General features: G+C 40.7%; 1 protein-coding gene and 1 long non-coding RNA gene across 4 annotated transcripts in view; both read right to left on the minus strand.

The window, feature by feature from the left end:
* Positions 1 to 1,772: 1,772 nt before the first annotated feature.
* On the minus strand, positions 1,773 to 4,406 carry LOC106949652 (uncharacterized). Its single transcript, XR_001425420.1, has 3 exons — positions 4,095 to 4,406; positions 3,470 to 3,539; positions 1,773 to 2,807 (listed from the first exon to the last, which is right to left on the minus strand). It is a non-coding gene; the product is annotated as an uncharacterized LOC106949652 (long non-coding RNA).
* A 1,887-nt stretch (positions 4,407 to 6,293) lies between these two features.
* Positions 6,294 to 19,858, minus strand: part of wfdc1 (WAP four-disulfide core domain 1) — a 23,094-nt gene continuing 9,529 nt past the window's right edge. For 2 of the 3 annotated variants that reach the window (XM_015036054.1, XM_015036052.1), the window contains 5 exons: positions 9,955 to 10,150; positions 9,798 to 9,881; positions 9,375 to 9,515; positions 8,097 to 8,147; positions 6,294 to 8,009 (listed from right to left, as the gene is read on the minus strand). In XM_015036054.1, the coding sequence (XP_014891540.1) occupies positions 7,921 to 8,009; positions 8,097 to 8,147; positions 9,375 to 9,515; positions 9,798 to 9,881; positions 9,955 to 10,150 (561 nt within the window). In that variant the 3' untranslated portion in view covers positions 6,294 to 7,920. Of the gene's footprint in view, positions 8,017 to 8,096; positions 8,148 to 9,374; positions 9,516 to 9,797; positions 9,882 to 9,954; positions 10,151 to 19,858 lie in introns of all 3 variants that reach the window. The other variant, XM_015036055.1, reaches the window with a different exon arrangement.

Here is a 19,858-nt window from a genome sequence, read left to right on the forward strand (position 1 = left end):
ACTTGAGTACATTTTTGACTGTGTATTTGTACTTTTACTTAAGTACATTTTTTGAGTACTTTCTCCACCACTGGTGTTTGCACACTTCCATCAACAGCAGAGCTTATCGTTAGCTTAGCGCCAGTTTCTGATATGGCTGACATGGGCAACCACCCAGGGCGGCATCTTTATATTTCAGTAACAAGATGGCAGTAGGCAGCTTGAAGGTGCAAAAACAGTTACGTAAACGATAAGTCTTAAATTATGCTGTAGGAAATAACGAAACACAGCGAGCTGTGAGTCAGCTCCTCTTATATAATAACTGTATTTTAGATCTGACCAGATTACACAACAACGCCCCTGGGCCTGTATGGAGAGAGAGAGAGCGATGGGGGAGTACGTGAAAAACCGACGGCCTGAAGCCAGCCACTCATTAACTCAACTCCCTGGGTGGCTGTCCAAACCACATTCCTCTCACACCCAATTAATGTTTGTCAAGCTGAAAGGGTCCCTGAGTCGCCATGGCAACCTGAAGGCGTCGCACTAAACGACCCGGCCTGGAAGAAGACTCCAGGTCGGCGGTGCCCACGGTGCCGAGGGCGCCGCTAAAACAGAGCCACAGGCGTCTCTGTTGGCACAAAGACAGCTCACAAATTTATTTAAAGCTGAACCCACGGCAACACACACACACACACACACACACACACACACACACACACACTGAATGAGTAGAAAGGTGATTTAACGGCTGCAGCGGACCGTCGTCGGTTAACAAAAAGCCCCTGATGGGCGGTGAGGTCGCCGTGGTAACCTCAGTGACACCGATATGTGAATGTGTGTCAGCAGAGGCGAGCGCTCCCTCTAAATGACCCGTTTCAGTTCGGAGGGTCCGGTGTCAGCGTGGGACAAAGCTGTGATGAGTAACTCTATCAGGCCAGGGTTCAACAAAATAACAGGGCGACACGCCACCATCAGGGGGGCAAGAGGCTGGCTGCGGCGCTGCCTGCAAAAATAAACAGATGGTAGCGCTGCTAGCTTGGAGCTACAGAGTCGGTGGTTTGAATCCCAACCTGACTCTCCCTGGGTACTCCTCCTTCCTCCCACAGTCCAAAACATGACTGTAGGTTGTCATGTTAGTAATCGATTATTCTTAATCGATAAATCGGATAAAAATGCAAATAAACAAATAATTCACTGAATTTTTAAAAAATTGTAAATAAACATTGCATTGCCTAAAATGCACTAACAGCATTCCTGTAGTGAACACAAGGATGCTGCAGCTAATAAATCCTTAACATCAACGTGAAAATCTCAGGCCTTTCAGCTTTACTTAACATCAATACGGTGTAGAAATGATCTGTGGATTATTTTATTGATTTACTGATTAATATCTGAATAGTGGTGCTAACTAGGAGATTTTTAAAATGATCTTTTATAGAATTTAAACCGGATGAAGCTAAAACTGTCACTTGGAAAGTTCAACATGCAACAAATTTAAAGATTTTTTTAATCTTAAATGCAAAGTGTATAAATTTTTTGTATAGTTTTGGTTTAATTACTGCTCTGAGTGTGTTGATCTTACAGTAATGGCCATTTTTTCTGTTTGTATTCCAGTTAACAGTTAATTGATTACTAAACTAGAAGACGGTTATTTCAATAATTGATTAATTGTTAAAATCTATTTATAGATAGCAGCGGCCATTACTACTACAACAAGTAGAGCGCTGCTGAGGAACGCTTAAGTCCTTCTTCTGCAGGTCGTTTTGGGGTCAGAAATTGTTCACACAGAAGTCCGACTGCTGCCTCATTTAATTAGCAACAGAAACAATCACAATGGATTTCAGCAACAACGAAAAAAAGAGTCAGACGCATAACCATCAAGATCTGCTGTGTGAACTTAGCTTATGAAATACCAGACATATATATTCATTACTGCATATAATGTTATGATGAAGACCGGCTCACATCGGCATGCTAGATGCTTGAAGTGGCAGACGATATCTGGATTTATTCACTGGTTAATACAACTAAAATGTTTCACCCCTTGCAGTGGCAACATAAGAGACTGTATAAAGTTTAATGCTTAACAAAATGTGCTTCACTTCATCCCCTTTGGGCATAAAACAGATTAAATATCAAAACATTATAAGCTCTACATTATTAGAAGCATTAAGACATATTATAATGCGCATTAATGAGGGAAAAAAAGAAATAAATTTAAAGATTAGCTGAAAGCATGAAATACCTACAGGTCCTGAAACAGGGAATTATGCCTATTGTGGTGTAAAAGGCTGAATGTGAGCTTCAGCAGTGAGTCATATTACATAAAAACAAACACAAAGAAAAATCCCCTCTGCTGTTCAGGAGTGTGACGCGTCAGTTCAAGGCAGCTGCTTGCATTTCATTCTGTGATGACGCAGGTGCATTGATGTCCCAACTTAGAAAGTGAGGAGGGACTTCTGAGCACTTTAACATCTTCAGTTAATGCCTCAGACAGGCTGCAGTTCTCAGGTTAATGAAAGAGAATGTGTGTTTGAAGAGGTTTTCCTCCAGCCAGCGATCAAAAGATAGAAATGGCAGATCGATAAGTTTAGCAGAGCAGCACCAAGACCATAGCTTGGTTTTATTACTTTGAAACATTTTTTCCCTATGTAGTTATTAAAACTGCAGACAAACAAAATATGGCCTACGTATCACTAATTATGCCTAAATTAATCCTTTATCCAGTAGAAATGTGAAGCAACCAGCTTCTTTGTGTCTTCTCCTCCTTGTGAAGGACGTCCATGTCTGTCTTCTGGACATCTGTCCAGTCAGCAGTCTTCCCCTGACTGACGCAGAGTGAGAGACAGTTTAAAAGCTCAGGAAACATCTGCAGGTGTTTTCACTTAATAAATAACACCATGAGTTTCCATTAATTAACTTTTTCACAGTATTCTAATTTTTTTAAGACGCTGAAGTTTGGGTTTTCATTTTCTATGAAACAAAAACGTGGAGTAAATCACCTTGAGGTTTATTTTCTGAGATGACTGTCTAGAAATATTGAACTTTTGTGCAATATTCTAAAATTCATGTCCACTAGAAACATGAGTGCTGCTGCAAAGTGTTTCTCCATTTAGTGGCGAGCTGAAAGCTGTGGTACTTTCCAGGAAGACTCATCGACGGGTTAGCCTGGGTGTCAGAGGAGAGGACCCCTCACAGCATGGGGGCCTCGGGGCCCCAGGGCTAAGAAGTCATGCTCTTAGAGACAAACAGGAACCCTACACCACTCTCTACTGGTGCAGGAATAGCACATGTCCCTAATAAACCATCCAAATAATGTTTTTATTTTACAGGCTGCTGATGGAAATAGAGTTGGTCGCTTTGGGGACGAATATCACAAAAACATGCCAACCTCTATAATTTATAATAATGAATAAGCTGTTTGACAGGCAAGAATAAAAACTCAGTTGAAGAAGTAAACAAAGAAATTAATAACACGTAATCTCAGTACCTTGATAAGCAGCGGAAATGTCCGTTTTCTCTCCTTTAAATGCTTTTCCAGTTTGTGTTTGGAGGCATTTCTGAGGAAAAAGCAAACCCGAGTTTCACTTAATTAAGCAACTGTTTCAGATAATCAAAGTAAATTTAATATCAAAGATAATGCGAGTAAAAAAGAACATATACTCTTCAAATGTTGATTTATTAAGAAGCAGAAGTCCCCTCTGTGAAAACGTGATCAACCGTCCTGTTAAATCATTAACTAGATGTGGTTAACCGCATTGTTTCGCTAGTTACAGCCAATCCTAATTACTACCTACCCTGCAGAATTAATTCAATTGAACCAGTCTGACAGCTCCCTTCGCGACCACACTAAGCGTGCAAGATAATGGATGGATACATGAATGAATAAATACAATTTTAATTATTAATTCATGCTTAGATGAGATTACTAAAAACAAACAACTTGTCCGCTAATATCAATATTGTTATCTGAGCTAATTTCTGCCACCAACTTCTGACCAATCACAAACCGCTCACCAGAGCTCGTATCGATGCTACGGCATTAGCTTAGCTCTGCTGTAGCGTAGCTAAGCTACTAGAGTATTAGCGGTGTGCTCAGACTTCATTTTGCGAACCTTGAACACGGTGAAGCCCATTCCGAACTCGGTCTTGCAGGGAAATTGGTTAAAAAAAAATAAAATAAAATTGATAATAAAAAAATGTTTGGCCACAATGTTGACGGAGCCGGTGGAATCTGTCACTTTTTGTAGTTTCCGCTTTATTGTGGTGCATTCCGCGCATGCGCACGTTCCTGTACCGGCTGCGTGGCGACGTCAGGACGTCCTGGAGGATTTCTCTAATATTCAGATAGCAAAAGTATTCACATTTTAGGGTTTTTTGGAAAACAAAATTGATTGACATAATATGATAGTACTCGTATGAATTGAGACATTTTGAGTCACACTCTACATCAGAAGGTGGCTTTAATGCAACCTAAACATTTCTTGCCAACTGCCAATAAAATTGAAGAAGTGGATTTCTTTGCATTTTTTTATGTCAGTTTTGGGTCATTTTATGTTGATTCTAAATTGCAGCAAACAATAATCAGGATTCTTATATTAATCAATGTTTTGGCACACCAATCATCAACACTTCAGCGACTCATCCAGGAGGTACAGAACCCAGAACATCTAAAGCTCAGTCAAGTTCCGGGTCAGAGGTCATGATTCAACCATAAAATAGAGAGACTGGGCACAAATGGCCTCAAAGGGAAAGATCCAAAACAAGTACCGCTGCTGGCCCAAAAGAACACAAAGGCCAGTCTAAAAAGCAGCATGATGATAATCCTGAAGACTTCTGGGAGAATTTTCTGTGGACAGGGTCAATTTTTAATAAATTAATTAAATTGTTTTTTATATCTTATCTTTGATGAAAATCTGTCAAGAAAAACTAGCATACGGTAAGTTTGCAAAAAATACAGTGAATATGTTTCAGTGAAGCAAACACAAAATAACTTATTCAAAACCTGCTGCATTAAAACTGTCCCTGCTTTTATTGACATGAATTTAAGAAACAATATTTATATTTTAGAAACTCCAGACAAAAACTACTCTCCATGGTTAGTTCTGTAATATGCATTCTGGAATAAATAAACAGCAACAAAGAAATTATCTAGAGTTTTTGAGTCATAACTGGTCTTCAGTTGGATTTTTGTACAGTGACACCTTCTGGACTCAGTTATTAATATAAACCAGGAGTTAGCATTTAGCGTATCATTTATCATGAAAAAGAAAATCGTATCAAAAGAATTTTGATTTATCATCATGATATATTTTAGCTATTTGGTAACTAAGAAAACAAAACTGACAGTCTGATCAGAATTTTTTGATATTTTCTACACTGTTTATTCCAGAAGAGTATAAATTAATTTTAGTAAATAAAATAATAAAAAAATGGTTAAATGCATTAGTTCAGTGATGTAAATCACACTTCTTTGAGTAATCTCAAGTACCTCAAAATATTGCTATGTTTCTAATTTTGCCAGCCTCTAACATCAACACAATTATTATATCAGCATAAAGTTTTAGTTTTTTCCCCCCTAATTACAAACAAACCTTAAATAACGAGATAAAAACTGTCTGACCTTTTCTCTGTTGTCTTGCGCGGTGTGTTCATGGTGATAACCCCCAGCTAAGGTCAACCGGACACCAGAACCGGCACACGGCGGACAGCTGGACCCAAACCCAGCGGCGCAGTGAGCAACCCGCTCTCATACTGATTCACCTTTATGCTGACGCAGCTTTCAGCCAGGTGCTCAGGTGTGACAGAGAGTCCCACCCCCCACCGGGGTCTATGCTTCCCGCATGCTGCCGCAGCAGGAGAGCAGGTCCTGGCTTTCACAATCCTCCTATTATTCATTCAGTCTTCAAATTATTATAAATACAAACGCTAAGTGGTGAGAAAACATCTGAAGTCATGCGAGAAAGTAAAGGAGTGATACCTCTATAGCTCTATAACCATCTCTGCTCACAGCAAATCCAGGAAGTTTTCATTCCTTTAATTTTGCTCAGATTTTCTTTTTCTTGTAAATATAAATGTACAAAAAAAAAACTTGTAGTTTTTTCCACAGATCATCGCTCCCAACAACCTGAAAAGGTTTACAAACATGCTGGTATTTGCAGGTTTGACTCATTTTAAATAACATTCCTGCTGTGAACTTCTTGCCCATCACAACTGATTGATGATATGATTTACATTTAAATCCCCTGTTAGAAATGAAGTAATCAACTGGTGAAAAAACAGATTTCATTTTATTTTGAAGATGACAAAAGGGACAAGTTTGAGTCATAAGGTTTATTACAGTGGAATCGATGTAGCACCAGTCAGAGAGAAACATTCAATTAGTTTTCAGCTTATTCTTCTGTTAGGCAGTAAAAACCAGAGCACCATGTGAACAGAGCATAAAGCTGCTTCAGTTTGCAAATAAAAGCAAATAAATGCTCAGATTTATTATCCCCTCTGCTCCGTCATCTTTTCTGAGCAACACTATCAGAAGTTTTATTATCTTACTAAATTTTAGGGTTTTATGTCCTTGTTGGAACGTAAACAACTGATCAGATGTTTGCTAAAGTATTACTTCAGCTTGTTTTGGTCTAGCAACTAATTCAACCTACTTTCTTTTAAAACAAAACTATGGATATATGCCGACTTTTATTCATGCATGTTAATAACTAATATTTTATTATTTACTACACCCAAAAACCTTTCGGAGCCGATATAAAACCCCAGCTGCTCTGTTCCAGCCTTCACTCATCTGGAATTTATTCTGCTAATTATTTTGCCTCCGAGATCATTTTGGGGTTTAAAGCAGCAATGTCAGCCCTGCAGCTGGATTTATTCACTCGCTGTCCGTTAAACGCTTCGCAGATTTACGAACTCTGGGCAGAACGAGGACGAGCGCCACATGGTCCTGGTTCTCTCTCTGATGACCAGTTTGTTTGGATTGTTGCCGGGAAAAAAAATGAGAAAACACAAAAAAAGTTTTTACAAACAGCTTTGGTCCACATCGGGCCTCTCCTTTGTTTTCCTGAACACCTTCAGCATTTCTTTGGTTGGATAGCAGGACGCCAGGCGACGGCTCGATGAGGAGGCAGGCGGAGTGAAAAACCTGAGATCTGTTCAGGTGGGAGGAGATCAAACTGGACCGGGTCAACATCTGAGGCCGTATTAAAGTCATCTGACGACAAACATCCTGTTTTAACAGCAGGAGGAGATGATGATTGGAATAAACAGATTAAAATCTCAGAGCTGAAAGAAGAGCTGCAAAAAGCAGAATCTAAACAGGATGTTCATCAGCTGCTCTCAGGTTTTTATTCATGGAACTGTTTCAGTTGATTAATCGAGTCACAATCAGTATATTTCTCATTTCACCTCTTAAGCTTATTTTGAACAATATTAGAAATACTTTAAAAACTGCAAATAAGCAAATAATTAAATTCCTTTTTAGAATAAGAAAATCTATATTTTATTACCTAAAACTCAATAACAGCATTCCTTTAGTAAACCTTCTAATATTTGTATGAAATCTGAACCAGGTGAAGCTAAAATTGCCAGATTTATAGACAAAGCAAGTTTTTTATCTTTAATGCAAAATGTTGATATTTTTGTACAGTTCTGCTCTGACTGTGTTGTTCTCTCAGTAAGCATATTTACTCCAGTTAATTATCAGTTAACGTTTATTTCAATAATAAATTCATTGCGATAAATTTGATTAATCACTTCAGCAGAAGATATTACAACTGATTTATGTGGAGAGTTTTAAAACTAAACCTCTGATCAGCTGATGAACAGGTTTTAGTGTTTTGTTTTCCCTGTTTTGTCTTTTTGCCTTTTGAAGCTCTGGAACACGGCTACAATAAACAAGATAATAACTGTAATCTTATTTCCTGGTCTTAAGCTTTTTCATGCTGACTGTAAGAAGATCAAATCCGACGTGTCTTCATCCGAGATGCTTGTGATGATGCTTCTCGTAGCCCACTGCATTGTTGGAACTGGATCCTGTCAGGAAAACAACATTCAGCTGCAGGTCGGCTTCATTTACCAGCTTGAATTTGTTCCAACTCTCTAAGTCGTCTCACCCAAGTAGTCCTTGTAGTCCTTAAAGTATTTATGCCTCAAACCTCGTCCATCTGCAGGCAGACAGCAAAAACAAAACCTTGCATTAAATATCTTCTATTCATGACTTGTACTGAACTAGAATTAGAAATATTGGTGTTCTCTCCTTCAAAACGAGAATATTTCTCCCAGCAGTTTTGGAAATCAATCATCAGCTCATCTTGTTTGTTTTCCATGTTGTTCCAGTTTGAGGCATTTAAAATAAAAAACAACATTCTGCTCCACAACAACAAGCATAATGTGCTTTTTATCTGGTTTTATGTGAACCCCAGGGGTTCGGTGAACCTGGATCCTGTCAGGAAAACAACATTAGATAGAACCCCAGGGGTTCGATGGAACCTCAGGGGTTCGGCGGAGCCGATGCCGCGGAGGTAAAGACACACTGTGTAAAGTCATGATGACGCCCTGCATTGCCATCACTTGCTGCAGAGGATCACGTTGAACTTCTGTCTTTAATTACTTCAGCAAAACTCAGTTTTTACCAAATTCTGTAGCTTTCGGTGTACTTCTAAATCTGCTCCTTAGTCGCATTTTTTAGGGGTTGCTACTGCCTTTAGTGGCGTGGGGGTGGTAACACAACTAATATAATTACATTACTGAATCAGAATACCGCAAAGTCTTTATTATTTATTATTAATTTTTCATTCTCTTAAGAATGTAGAGCTAATTAAATGATCTAAAGACCTTAAAGTGGTTCCAGTTTCTTTCGATGGCCAACCTGTTGAAACTGTGGCAAATTTTAAATACCTTGGGTCGTTCCTGGACAGTCAGCTCAACTTTGCTGAAAACTGACTATATTTTGAAGAACTGTTCTCAGAGACTCTACCTTTTAAGAAGACTTGGTGATCATGGGGTGACCCAACTAGACTCTAGCTGGGTCACCCCTATGTCTTGAATTTTGGGGGGGAAATCATATTTTATTTATCGCTACAGAAGGGTTCAGTGAATGCGCATATGAAGCTGGTGGGTTCGGTACCTCAAAAAAGGTTAAGAACCACTGTGCTAAAAGCAGTTAGCCTATCAGTGAAGCTTCAAGCCTAAAATAGCATCTCAATGCTAAATATGTAGCATCTAATGCTGATGCAGTGCACATTTCTAAAGAAGCTCCATGATCAGGGCTTCCTGAAACTCCGGGTTTTGAGTTGAAAATGTTGCTTATTTTATCGATATATCGTTATCTGTTAGTGTGAACTGCATCTCCAGTTCGACCGTCCAGCCAGCAGGGGGCAGTAAAGTCGTACCGGAGTTGGCGCGTTGCTTGATGCACTGGCCCCGGTTTGGGACCCCAGCGGCGGGGTTCCCGGGGTTGATGATGTGGCACTCGTAGCCTGTGGGGCAGTGAAGAGGCTCGTCTCCGTCCTCCGTGGTGCTGCATGCTTCCGCTGGCGGACAGACGCACACAAGTTTTTATTTGAGAATACACGCAGTGATTTAAAAAATGAGTCAGATCTGGGTGAATGAGACCCACAAACACATTCACTCAAAGCAAAGACATTTAGTTAAATTATTGGCTGAAATATATGACGGCGTGTTAGGGCAGGTTGAAAAAAGGAGGACATTTCAACCAAAAAAAATCTCAGAAATGTGATTGTGAAGCTGCACTGATCTTATCGCCCAGTTTTCCAGTTTTTTACTGAGCTTAGCGGTGCTCCTGTTGGACCCACCTTGCAGAACCTCCTCCGGTCCGTCCAGTAGCCAGCCGTTTCCTCCCAGCCATCGAGGTTTGGGCTGAACCAGCCAGTCCAGAACTGCTCAAAACAAACAGCTGATTATCACCGGCCACTGTGAATCAGAACCGGCTGAAAGCTGCTGGATGCTGACCCGGTGGGGGCTGGACGGACTCCAGGCAGGCGTAGATGCAGCCGTTGTAGCAGCAGCGTTTGTGGCGCTCACATTCGGAGTCGGAGCGGCAGCCGGGAACGTCGCAGGCCCGCTCCGGCAGCATCTGGGGCGGCGGCGGGCAGCGGTCGTTCTTCTGGTGCTGCGCGGACTGCGGGTGGCTCGGGTACTCGTAGTCCTGAAAGACAGACGGACGCTGGACTGAGAAGCTGTTTGTCTTCCATGATGACCCCCGGCCTCAGGGTTGGACCTCCTTAGGTCAGAGGAAGAAGCTGTTTCTGATGGGCGGCATGAGCTCCTGGACCTGGGGATGCACCGATTTTCACTTCTGATACCGATATCTGAGGCTGATACAGAAAAACTGCTGAACTGACTCAAACCATTATTTTTTTAAGCATAAAGGTGCTGAATTACAAATTTATTTCAGTACCAGTACAGCCCATTTAAAAACATCAACACCACAACGATAGGACACTTTTCATAAATATTTAACTATTGGTTAAATTTAAAAATAAATGATTGTAATTGTATTTATTTTCTACAGTATTAATTTTGTATTTCATAGTTTTTGTATTTGTATTGCATACTTTTAAAGTGACAGCTTTATGCACCATTTTGTAGCATAATTAAGTAACTATTTTACCTTCAGTTGTTAAAAAAATTCTATATATATCAAATGTGACAACAGAAATTTGACTTCATAATTTACAGCCTTGAAATTGGGCCTCTGTCTCTTTAAGAAGCTCCTGCTCTTTCTGAAGCTCTGGCTCCAGGAAGTCATCCCAACATGGCTCCTCTTTAACCCTTAAATGTTTTTACCAGCGCTGCTCTGAGCAGCAGCTCCTATGAGGACCTCAGCAGCTGTTTGCTAATTGCTGTTGGCTAGTCTGAAGGAGCTGAGTGGGGGAGGAGCTGCGTCTCGAAGGCGGGGCTAGGTCCACCCAGGCGTTTTTATACAGCTGAATGGTTGCCATGGAGATTAAAGGATTTCTCAAACATGCATGAAAGAATCAAGGCAGCACTCCAGGTTTGTCTGTGATCAGGGAAAAACATGGAGGAAACCTCAAAAATGTTAATTTTACATAAAAATACCCTTTAGCTTCATGATATAACATGTTTGTGTCTGTGGTTGTTTTTACTTTTATTCTAGTTTCTTTCACATTTTTCAAATTAAATATTAAAATACATTTTGAGTTTGTCTGATTTAAATGTTATGGCGGATGAAGCATGTTAGCACCCCCTGGTGGAGGGGCAGGGAGAATGTGGGGGGGCTGGGGGGGTGGGGCAGCGGGGTTATTCACCCAGGGCCCCAAACAGGCTAGGACTGTCCCTGGAGGGATCTGCAACATTTAGAACCCAAACAACCATTCTGACCCTCAGTCCACAAATTTAGAGCCACAAAAGAAACTGTTTTTCCAAAACCAGCAATTTATTTCTATTCTAAGTTTCAAAATAAAGATAAAACATAAAACTTTTGAGTTTAGAGGATGAATACAAAAACAAAAATCCTTTATTGGCTATTTAAATATAAAAAGCTCCACAGTTCTCTGTGTTGGTGTTTAACAGACTTCTGGTCATTTTATCTTTAGACCACAAGAGGGCAGCAAAAGGCAGCGAAGAAATAAAGTAAACTGTTGTCTGCAGTTTACTTTGGCACAGTTGGAGGTTTGTGGCTGTAAATGTGAAATAAAGTTTAAACCAGACCAGTGAGGAAACAGGAACACTTTCAACTTTTACACTTTTTGTTTTAGCAACAGGAGAAAACATGGAACGGGGAAAAACTGGAAATGTGACCGTGCTGCAGATTTTTCCATGAATTTAAAGACACTTTATGAAAAAATACATGAGAAAAAGTGAAGTCAGGGTTTACTGTAATAAAATCCATTTGCGTTAAATCCAGAACAATAGACGACGACTTGTACTGCAGCACCAAGTTGGATGAGAGGGAGTCAAGTGTCTTACTGCTGAAAATATTCACCTCACAAGCTGTGGCTGCTTTAAAACAGAAGAAACGTGTTTCTATCAGGTCAGTCTCCACTTTTTATGGTGAGGAAATTAATAAATAACAATCAATCCGTTATAAGTTTCATGCTTCCATGATGCTGTGTGATTGATTTTTCTTCAGCAGGAACAAGAAAACCGGTCAGAGTTTATGAGAAGCTAAAACCTGCTGGTTTAGACCAAAGCATATTCATGTGTAAGAATGGTCTAGTCAAAGTCCAGACCTAGATCTTCCTGAGAATCTGTAGCAGTTTAAAAACTGGTGTTCACAGATGTTCTCCAGGTGGAAACTTTAGCTGATAGAGAAACAATAAAAAATGGGGTTGAATACAAATTCACACCACACTTTTCAGATATAAAATCCCAGAAATATAAATTGAAGTTTTTGGTTGTAAGGTGAGAAAAGTGTTTAAAAATATGTGAACAGTCATTAAAAATCATTTTCCTCCTTAGTTTTGACACTAAGAGTCCTGGACGTCCCTAAAAACTCGCTCAGAGAAATCCTTGTTTCTTATCCAAGAATTGTAATTATGTAATTAGTCTGTGGGCTGCAGACCATCGTTAAAGTGTGTCGTTTATTTGGCAGGATTACTAACTGCTATCCCAGAGGAACCGCGAAGAGAAATGAAAAGGTTTGGTGCCGACGGCGGCATCACGGCCTCTGGCGTGGGTTCAGCTCCGGTTCAGCCTGGCAGCTCAGCAGGCCGAAGCTTTTAGGAGGTTCAGGTTCCTCTGAACAGCCGTGTGTGGCCGAGTCACAGCTGGTAAAAGTTTATCCCAGAGCTCGTACCACTGCACGCTGTCGACTTTGTGCAAAGAAACAAAAAGTACTGTTATGCAACAAACACATGAGGCGAGAAATGCTGAACGAAGTCAGACAACAACAGCTGAAATCTTTTGGGGGAGAAGTTTCTGAACCAGGAAAGCGTTCGGTTCTGAAGGAAAACTCCTGACAGGTCTTCAGCACGGGGGTCATGACCTCCTGCTGGGGGTCATGACCTCCTGACCCGGGATCGACAGAGTCCTGTTTATTTAGACTTTTTTTTATGTAGTTTTGTCTTTAGATACACATCAACATGAATCCAGAATGTAACAAATTGATAAAATGAGATCACATTGTCTTGTTTTAATAATTTAACACCTTTCTAACTATGGAGAGAGGAATGGGCCAAATTACAATAAATAACTTCTGAAATATTTTTAAAATGTGACATTTTTTAGCTGGGAATAAATACAGATCTTTATTAAGTATCTGGATTTTATTTTTAAAAATAGATATATTATTGTGATCACATTGTTCGGTTTAATTCATTTAACAACCTTCTAAATATGGAGGGAAAAACATGCCAGATTACAATAAATAAATAACTTATGACCTGCAGTTGCTTCTTTTTCTTTAAATTGTTCTAATTTATTTATCACAAACTGGGTGAGCAACTCCAGTCTCTATATCTTTATTTTGGGCTGAAACATCTCTAATAAATTTACCAGAAAACGTTAGCCGGTGTAGCTAGGATCAACATTAGCCCTGCCCACTAGCTAACCTTATAATTAATTCTATATTTATTGAATCATTCCTGTATCATACTGACACTTTTAAAAATTAAAATGTCCTGAACCGGGTCTCCATCCCACTGAGTGACCTCAGATTTCAAGAGAAGCTAACAGGAACGTCTCTGGTCGAAATAAACGTTTGATCAGGCAGGAAGTGAAGAAACCAGGAACCCAGAAGGAGTCGCAGTAAGATCCGGATCACAGGAAGGCCTTCTGCTTCTTCTTCTACACTAAAGACCAAATAAACAATTTTTAACTATTAGACGTTTAATCAGCTTTATTTAATATTTCATTTGCTTGCTGTAGCATCAATAAGCTATGTTTGGTTTGCTTTCCTTGACTAACAAAACATTAAGATAACTTCTATCCATCTGTTAGTATCTGATAATTAGCCTCCCACTGACAGTTTCAAGCCCTGGGAAACCACCACGGTTTGATGAATGAGTTCTGTAAAATCTGCTCTAACTAACTTAACGACCTCTGACCTCTTTGCTTGTCTCACATCCGATCAGTTCTTTGTTTCTTCCTGAAGCTAAAGTGTTTCCTTCCTGTTTATGGGAGTTTGTGTTTATTTGCTAACAGGCAGCACATCCAACATCTGACTTCTGGAAACATCATCATCCAGCTACTAGTTCTTTAAACATGTTTGCTATCCGTCCTCCAACCTAAACGTCTGTGTGAAGATTCCTGCTCCGTCTCTTCCTGTGCTTTCCTGCCGCCGGATGCCAGATGGGCCACCATGCTTTAATCCGGAGCTTTATCACACAATCTGGCTGCCGTCTCTCTGATGTTCCAGTGTTTACTTTCCCTCCGTTCTGCCGGCCTGCCCTCTCATCGTACCCCGCCAGCAGGACTGTTCAGTTTTCACGTCCCTCATCATCTGCAGCTTCTTTTATCCTCTGTTAAAAGCAGGAGCGTGATGTTTGCTGTAACATTTGATCTCCGCAGGTTATTTTCTCTTTACTCTGAGCCCGACTGGCTCCAGATCGTTTGTGATTTCAAACTGAGATCTCAGACAGATAAGAGTCTCTGCTTCCTTTGTGGAAGAGCAGGAAACAGGAATGATTCATTCATTCATTCATTCATTCATTCATTCATTCATTCATCTCACAATACACCCTCCAAAAAATTTAACTGAAAAAGCAAAGGATAAAAACAACAAAGAACTAAAAGGTTTAGCATGGAGTCAATCAAATTAAACGAGAAGATAAAGATATTCCACCTGAAGCCATTTAGCTCCCGCACTAAAGAAGGAAAAGTGCAGCTTTAAATTCCTGCTCCTGCGTTTGCATCCAGTTACAGAGAAAAACAGATTTCCAGACAGAGATAAACGGAGAGCTAAAGGTGAGCAGTAGAACCGAACAGAAAGGAGTTACGATAAACGGATCAAAATACTGATGGATTAAAAAAAACACACAGTTTAAATAAAACAGTCTTTAAAAAAATGTGAACAGCAGACAGTGCAGGGTTTGTTGTTATACAAGAATATTCTGAAGGGATATTAAAAACAATTTCCATCAAAAAAGTTTGAAAATGAACAAATAAGGCCATTTTATTTCAAATGGAAAAACGTGATCTTAGTGATCTGGAACTTTTATATGTTGTGAACTTTTTATTATTTAGCTTTTGTTTTATTTATTTTAGAGAATTAGTGGCATGGAACCATTAGCTTCCCCTAAATACCATGCTGGTATAGCGCTTTAGCATTAGCTTCCCCTAAATATCATGTTGGTATAGCGCTCTAGCATTAGCTTCCCCTAAATATCATGTTGGTATAGCGCTCTAGCATTAGCTTCCCCTAAATACCATGCTGGTATAGCGCTTTATTATTAGCTTCCCTAAATATCATGTTGGTATAGCGCTTTAGCATTAGCTTCCCCTAAATATCATGCTGGTATAGCGCTTTAGCATTAGCTTCTCCTAAATACCATGTTGGTATAGCGCTTTAGCATTAGCTTCCCCTGAATACCATGTTGGTATAGCGCTTTAGCATTAGCTTACACCAAATACCATGCTGGTATAGAGCTTTAGCATTAGCTTACACTAAATACCATGTTGGTATAGCGCTTTAGCATTAGCTTACACTAAATACCATGTTGGTATAGCGCTTTAGCATTAGAAGAACTAATGTTTATGATTAGTGCTTTCGGTTTAGCGCCGTTAATGTTTTAGTTGGCTTTGCCCACCGCTGCCACGTCCAAAACTACAGAACTGAATCCTGTTATCTTTTGTTTCACGTTTCCAGAAGAAAATCCAGATTATCAGCCTGATTAATTTGCTAAAAACAGAGAACAGTTCAACAGTCTACACTCATCTCTCGTGCGTTTTTACTTCCAAAGACAAACTGCAGTCTTTTAAATGCTTCCAGTTTATTACTGTCCTGTAACCAATTATGTGTCGTTTCATGGACAACAATCAGAAAGTTTAGAGAGTTCATGTGGAACGTCTCCAACTTCTGCATCCATCATAACTCGGTTCTCTGTCAAGCTGCAGGCCAGATGGTTTCCTTGAATATAAACATCTGTGAAGCCTGATCGAGGAAATATTTAGAAATATCAGGACCTTTTAAACATGCTGTGAAGCATCTGTCTGTTTCCATTCATCTGTAGGTTTTATCAGTCAGATCAGAGTGAGACTGGATTCCTGGAAGGTCTCATTCAGGATTTATTTATTAGAATCAGGATGCTTTGTTGGGTGCCAGCAGTTCTCTCTGCTCTGTGTTTTTAGCCCAAGGCTAAAGATTCGCAGATGGTCAGACGAAGACAGGGAGGCACAACTGTTTCTGTTTGTCTGCAGGCCCTCTGTCTTCATACCAGGTGGAGTCAGAATGCTCGGCTCCACTTCGCATGAAGGGAAAAGCCACGATGCTCGCATCAGTCAGTGCAGCGGCATGCCGCGGCAGATCCCTGAGCCAGATGGCGCCACGCCTGCAGGAGGTTTAGCATCAGGCCCCAGGTTGGGCTAATGTTAAATTAAAAATTAAAAAAACTTCTTATCTTCAGTTTTCTGGGCTGGGCTCGCGCTGCATTCTTGAGACTAATGTCTCTGTAGCATCTTTAAATAATCCTGAAATGCATGTTGGTGCTTTTCTTTTGTCTTCCTTTTTAAGTATTTTTACATTTATTAATGTTAGGAACAGTCTCAACACATTCAGTTATTTGTAGCCATTAGTTTTATTTTTTATTAGCTCATTCTTTTGTGTTCAGTATCTTAGCTTGTGTTTTGTTCTTCGTACATTTGGATTTATTTCTCTTGGATCAGTGACTTTTCCCTTGATTTGTAGGTTTTTTTTGTGATTTTTCCCTCAGATTAGTTCACCTGCACACAGAGTTTGAAAAAACATCACACACTCCAGACTGGTTTCAGAAAAGCTTTCATCCAGATGAACCTGCAGGTCGTTTTAACCTGTTGGTCTCAGGTTGTCATTCACAATGACAGGGGTGTCAAACTCCAGTCCTCAAGGGCCGCTGTCCTGCAGTGTTTAGATGTGCCACAGGTAAAAAACAGTGGAATGAAATGGCTTAATTACCTCCTCCCTGTGTAGATCGGTTCTCCTGAGCCTAACTAATGACCTAATTATTCTTTTCAGGTGTGGTGCAGCAGAGGCACATCTAAAAGTTGCAGGACAGCGGCCCTTGAGGACTGGAGTTTGACACCCCTGTCACGAGAGGACCCAAATTTGGGTCCTCTAGTGACAGACAGGTTAATCATGCCAAGCCCATAGGGGGCGGTGTAGCACAGAGCTAAAACCTGTCTGCCCATCATAGCGCTGCAGGTTCATTTGTGGGGGGAGATAATTAACTTACATAATGTATTACAAAATAAAGTTAATAAAACACAGAACGATGTTGATCAGAATCAAGTCAAAGCAAGTTGGTGGATTTATTGGCCCATTATTTGTCTTTGACCATAAAACTCAGTTTTCCGCTAAATACACGCAAACAAACACGGAGTTTTCTCAAATCTCCACTTTGGGCAGATTTTTTATAGAAAACAGATTGCTGGTTCTTTTACTGTCATATGTTTGCCTGCATAAACTTATTTTATCTGGAAAAACAACCAACATAGAATAAAGGAAAACCAGGCAGACGAGCAGAGCCTGCTGCTGGCAGGGCTTCATTTTATGGAGAAAGTTTCTCCTTCCTGTCGCTCTGTCCACCATCTTCCTGCTTCAGACTCCCTGAGGGTCACTAAAGGTCATCCGCTCAACATTTTGTCACATTAGCAGCTCTGAGACGCTTTGTGAACAACCTGAACATTTCAGAAATGATGAGCAACTTTTAGTCTCCCGATTCTCCAGATTGTTACTCTCACACTACTCGTTTAATTGTTCATGACTGAAATCATCTTCACTTCACCGTTCTGCTTCTGTCTGCATCTGGGTCAAACTGGACACAAAAACATAACAGAAATACTGATTCATAAAACTCACATTTCTGCTTTTGCAGCCTGACAAGCTCAATAAAATAAATGCAACAAATGATTTTATTTGCCACCTAATAAATTTTCTGCTACAGTTTTTCTGTCTCTTTCTTTTCAGGGTTAGAGTTACTGACACTTTCCTGTTATAGTTTATAAGTTACATAAAGAAAATGCCAGCTGCACTAAAGAGTTAAAAACAGATTATTTTAACAAAAGAGTGAATGTAAATCATACTTAATATAAACATTTATGGTGGAAAAGGTTTGATTTATCTCAAAATAATCTGAGTTGGCTGCTTGTTTCTGGGTTTTTCAAACTTTGACCTTTCGAAGACATGCTGACCTGTTTAATAACCAAAAACATCAGGATCTGTTCAGTTTTTCCTCTGAAAGAGCAACTAATGGTTCCCAGGAAGGACAAGTGAAAACATCTTAAGATTAAGATTAGAACAATAAAATCCTGAGAGAAATTAAACATCTAAACGGAAAACTTTACAGTTTTCATGTTTTTATCAGAAACTCCTGATAATTACAAAAAATCAGGTCAGGTTAAAGTTTTGTTTAGCTTATTTTTAGGTGCAAAAGGTGTTTTTTCTTTCAAAGCTCACATTTATTTATCTTTCTGCACATCTCTGGTTTTCCTGGATGAGTTCGAGAAAAAACTGAAACATGGCAGATGAAACAATTTAAAGAACGACTCCGTCTCAGCGAGGTCCAATTAGAGACCAGCAGGACGGCCGGTCCGTTCAGAAAGCAGCAGGACAGACGGAGATCTGAGATCAGAAAACCCAGGGTGGGGGCAGAAAGGAGAGCAAAGGGGCAAATTTCCAGTTTTCTAGGCCAGCGAGGGCAGAAACCAGTCAGAAAGTGAGAACATTGAGGAATAAAAGGTTGAAAAAAGGAGAAGAAAGACGGAGAGAGAGAAGGCGGCACGCTACAGTGAGCGCTTAGAGATGATCAATCAGCCACACTGAGCCGAGCTAACAAGCAGGGCGTGCACACACACACACACACACACACACACACACACACACGGCTCTTTAGCTACTCACACGGAAACTCAAACACTTGCAGCTTTTTCCGGCCTGACACACTGAACTCATCAAAACTCAAACAGAAACTCACATTGTTCTTATTTTTAGTAAAGTATTATTAGAAAAACAGAAATAAAGTAACTCAGAAGTCAACTAATTAGCAAAGTACAGATCTGATTATTAATGCAGTTTAAAGAGAAAAGCTGTTGATCAAAAACCTGCAGAAATCAGGAGGAAAAACAGAAAGCATGGAAAAAGATTCTCTGCTAAGACGGCTGACTTTAAAATGTCTTCAGGCATTTCAGCATCGTACTGCGGGCAGCATGATGCTGTGGGCAGCATCATGATGTGGGCACCATCGCCCTGTGGGCAGCATCGCGCTGTGGGCAGCATCGCGCTGCGGGCAGCATCGCGCTGTGGGCAGCATGATGCTGTGGGCAGCATCATGATGTGGGCACCATCGCCCTGTGGGCAGCATCGCGCTGTGGGCAGCATCGCGCTGCGGGCAGCATCGCGCTGCCGGCACCATCGCGCTGCGGGCAGCATCGCGCTGTAGGCAGCATCGCCCTGTGGGCAGCATCACGCTGCGGGCAGCATCGCGCTGTGGGCAGCATCGCGCTGCCGGCACCATCGCGCTGTGGGCAGCATCATGATGTGGGCAGCATCGCCCTGTGGGCAGCATCATGATGTGGGCAGCATCATGATGTGGGCACCATCGCCCTGTGGGCAGCATCGCGCTGCGGGCAGCATCGTGATGTGGGCAGCATCGTGATGTGGGCACCATCGCCCTGTGGGTAGCATTGCGCTGTGGGCAGCATCGTGATGCGGGCAGCATCGTGATGCGGGCAGCATCGTGATGCGGGCAGCATCGTGATG

This window comes from Poecilia latipinna, unplaced genomic scaffold, assembly GCF_001443285.1.
Source record: "Poecilia latipinna isolate Pla-1442-1.1 unplaced genomic scaffold, P_latipinna-1.0 Scaffold356, whole genome shotgun sequence".
In the NCBI taxonomy this organism is placed as follows: domain Eukaryota; kingdom Metazoa; phylum Chordata; class Actinopteri; order Cyprinodontiformes; family Poeciliidae; genus Poecilia; species Poecilia latipinna.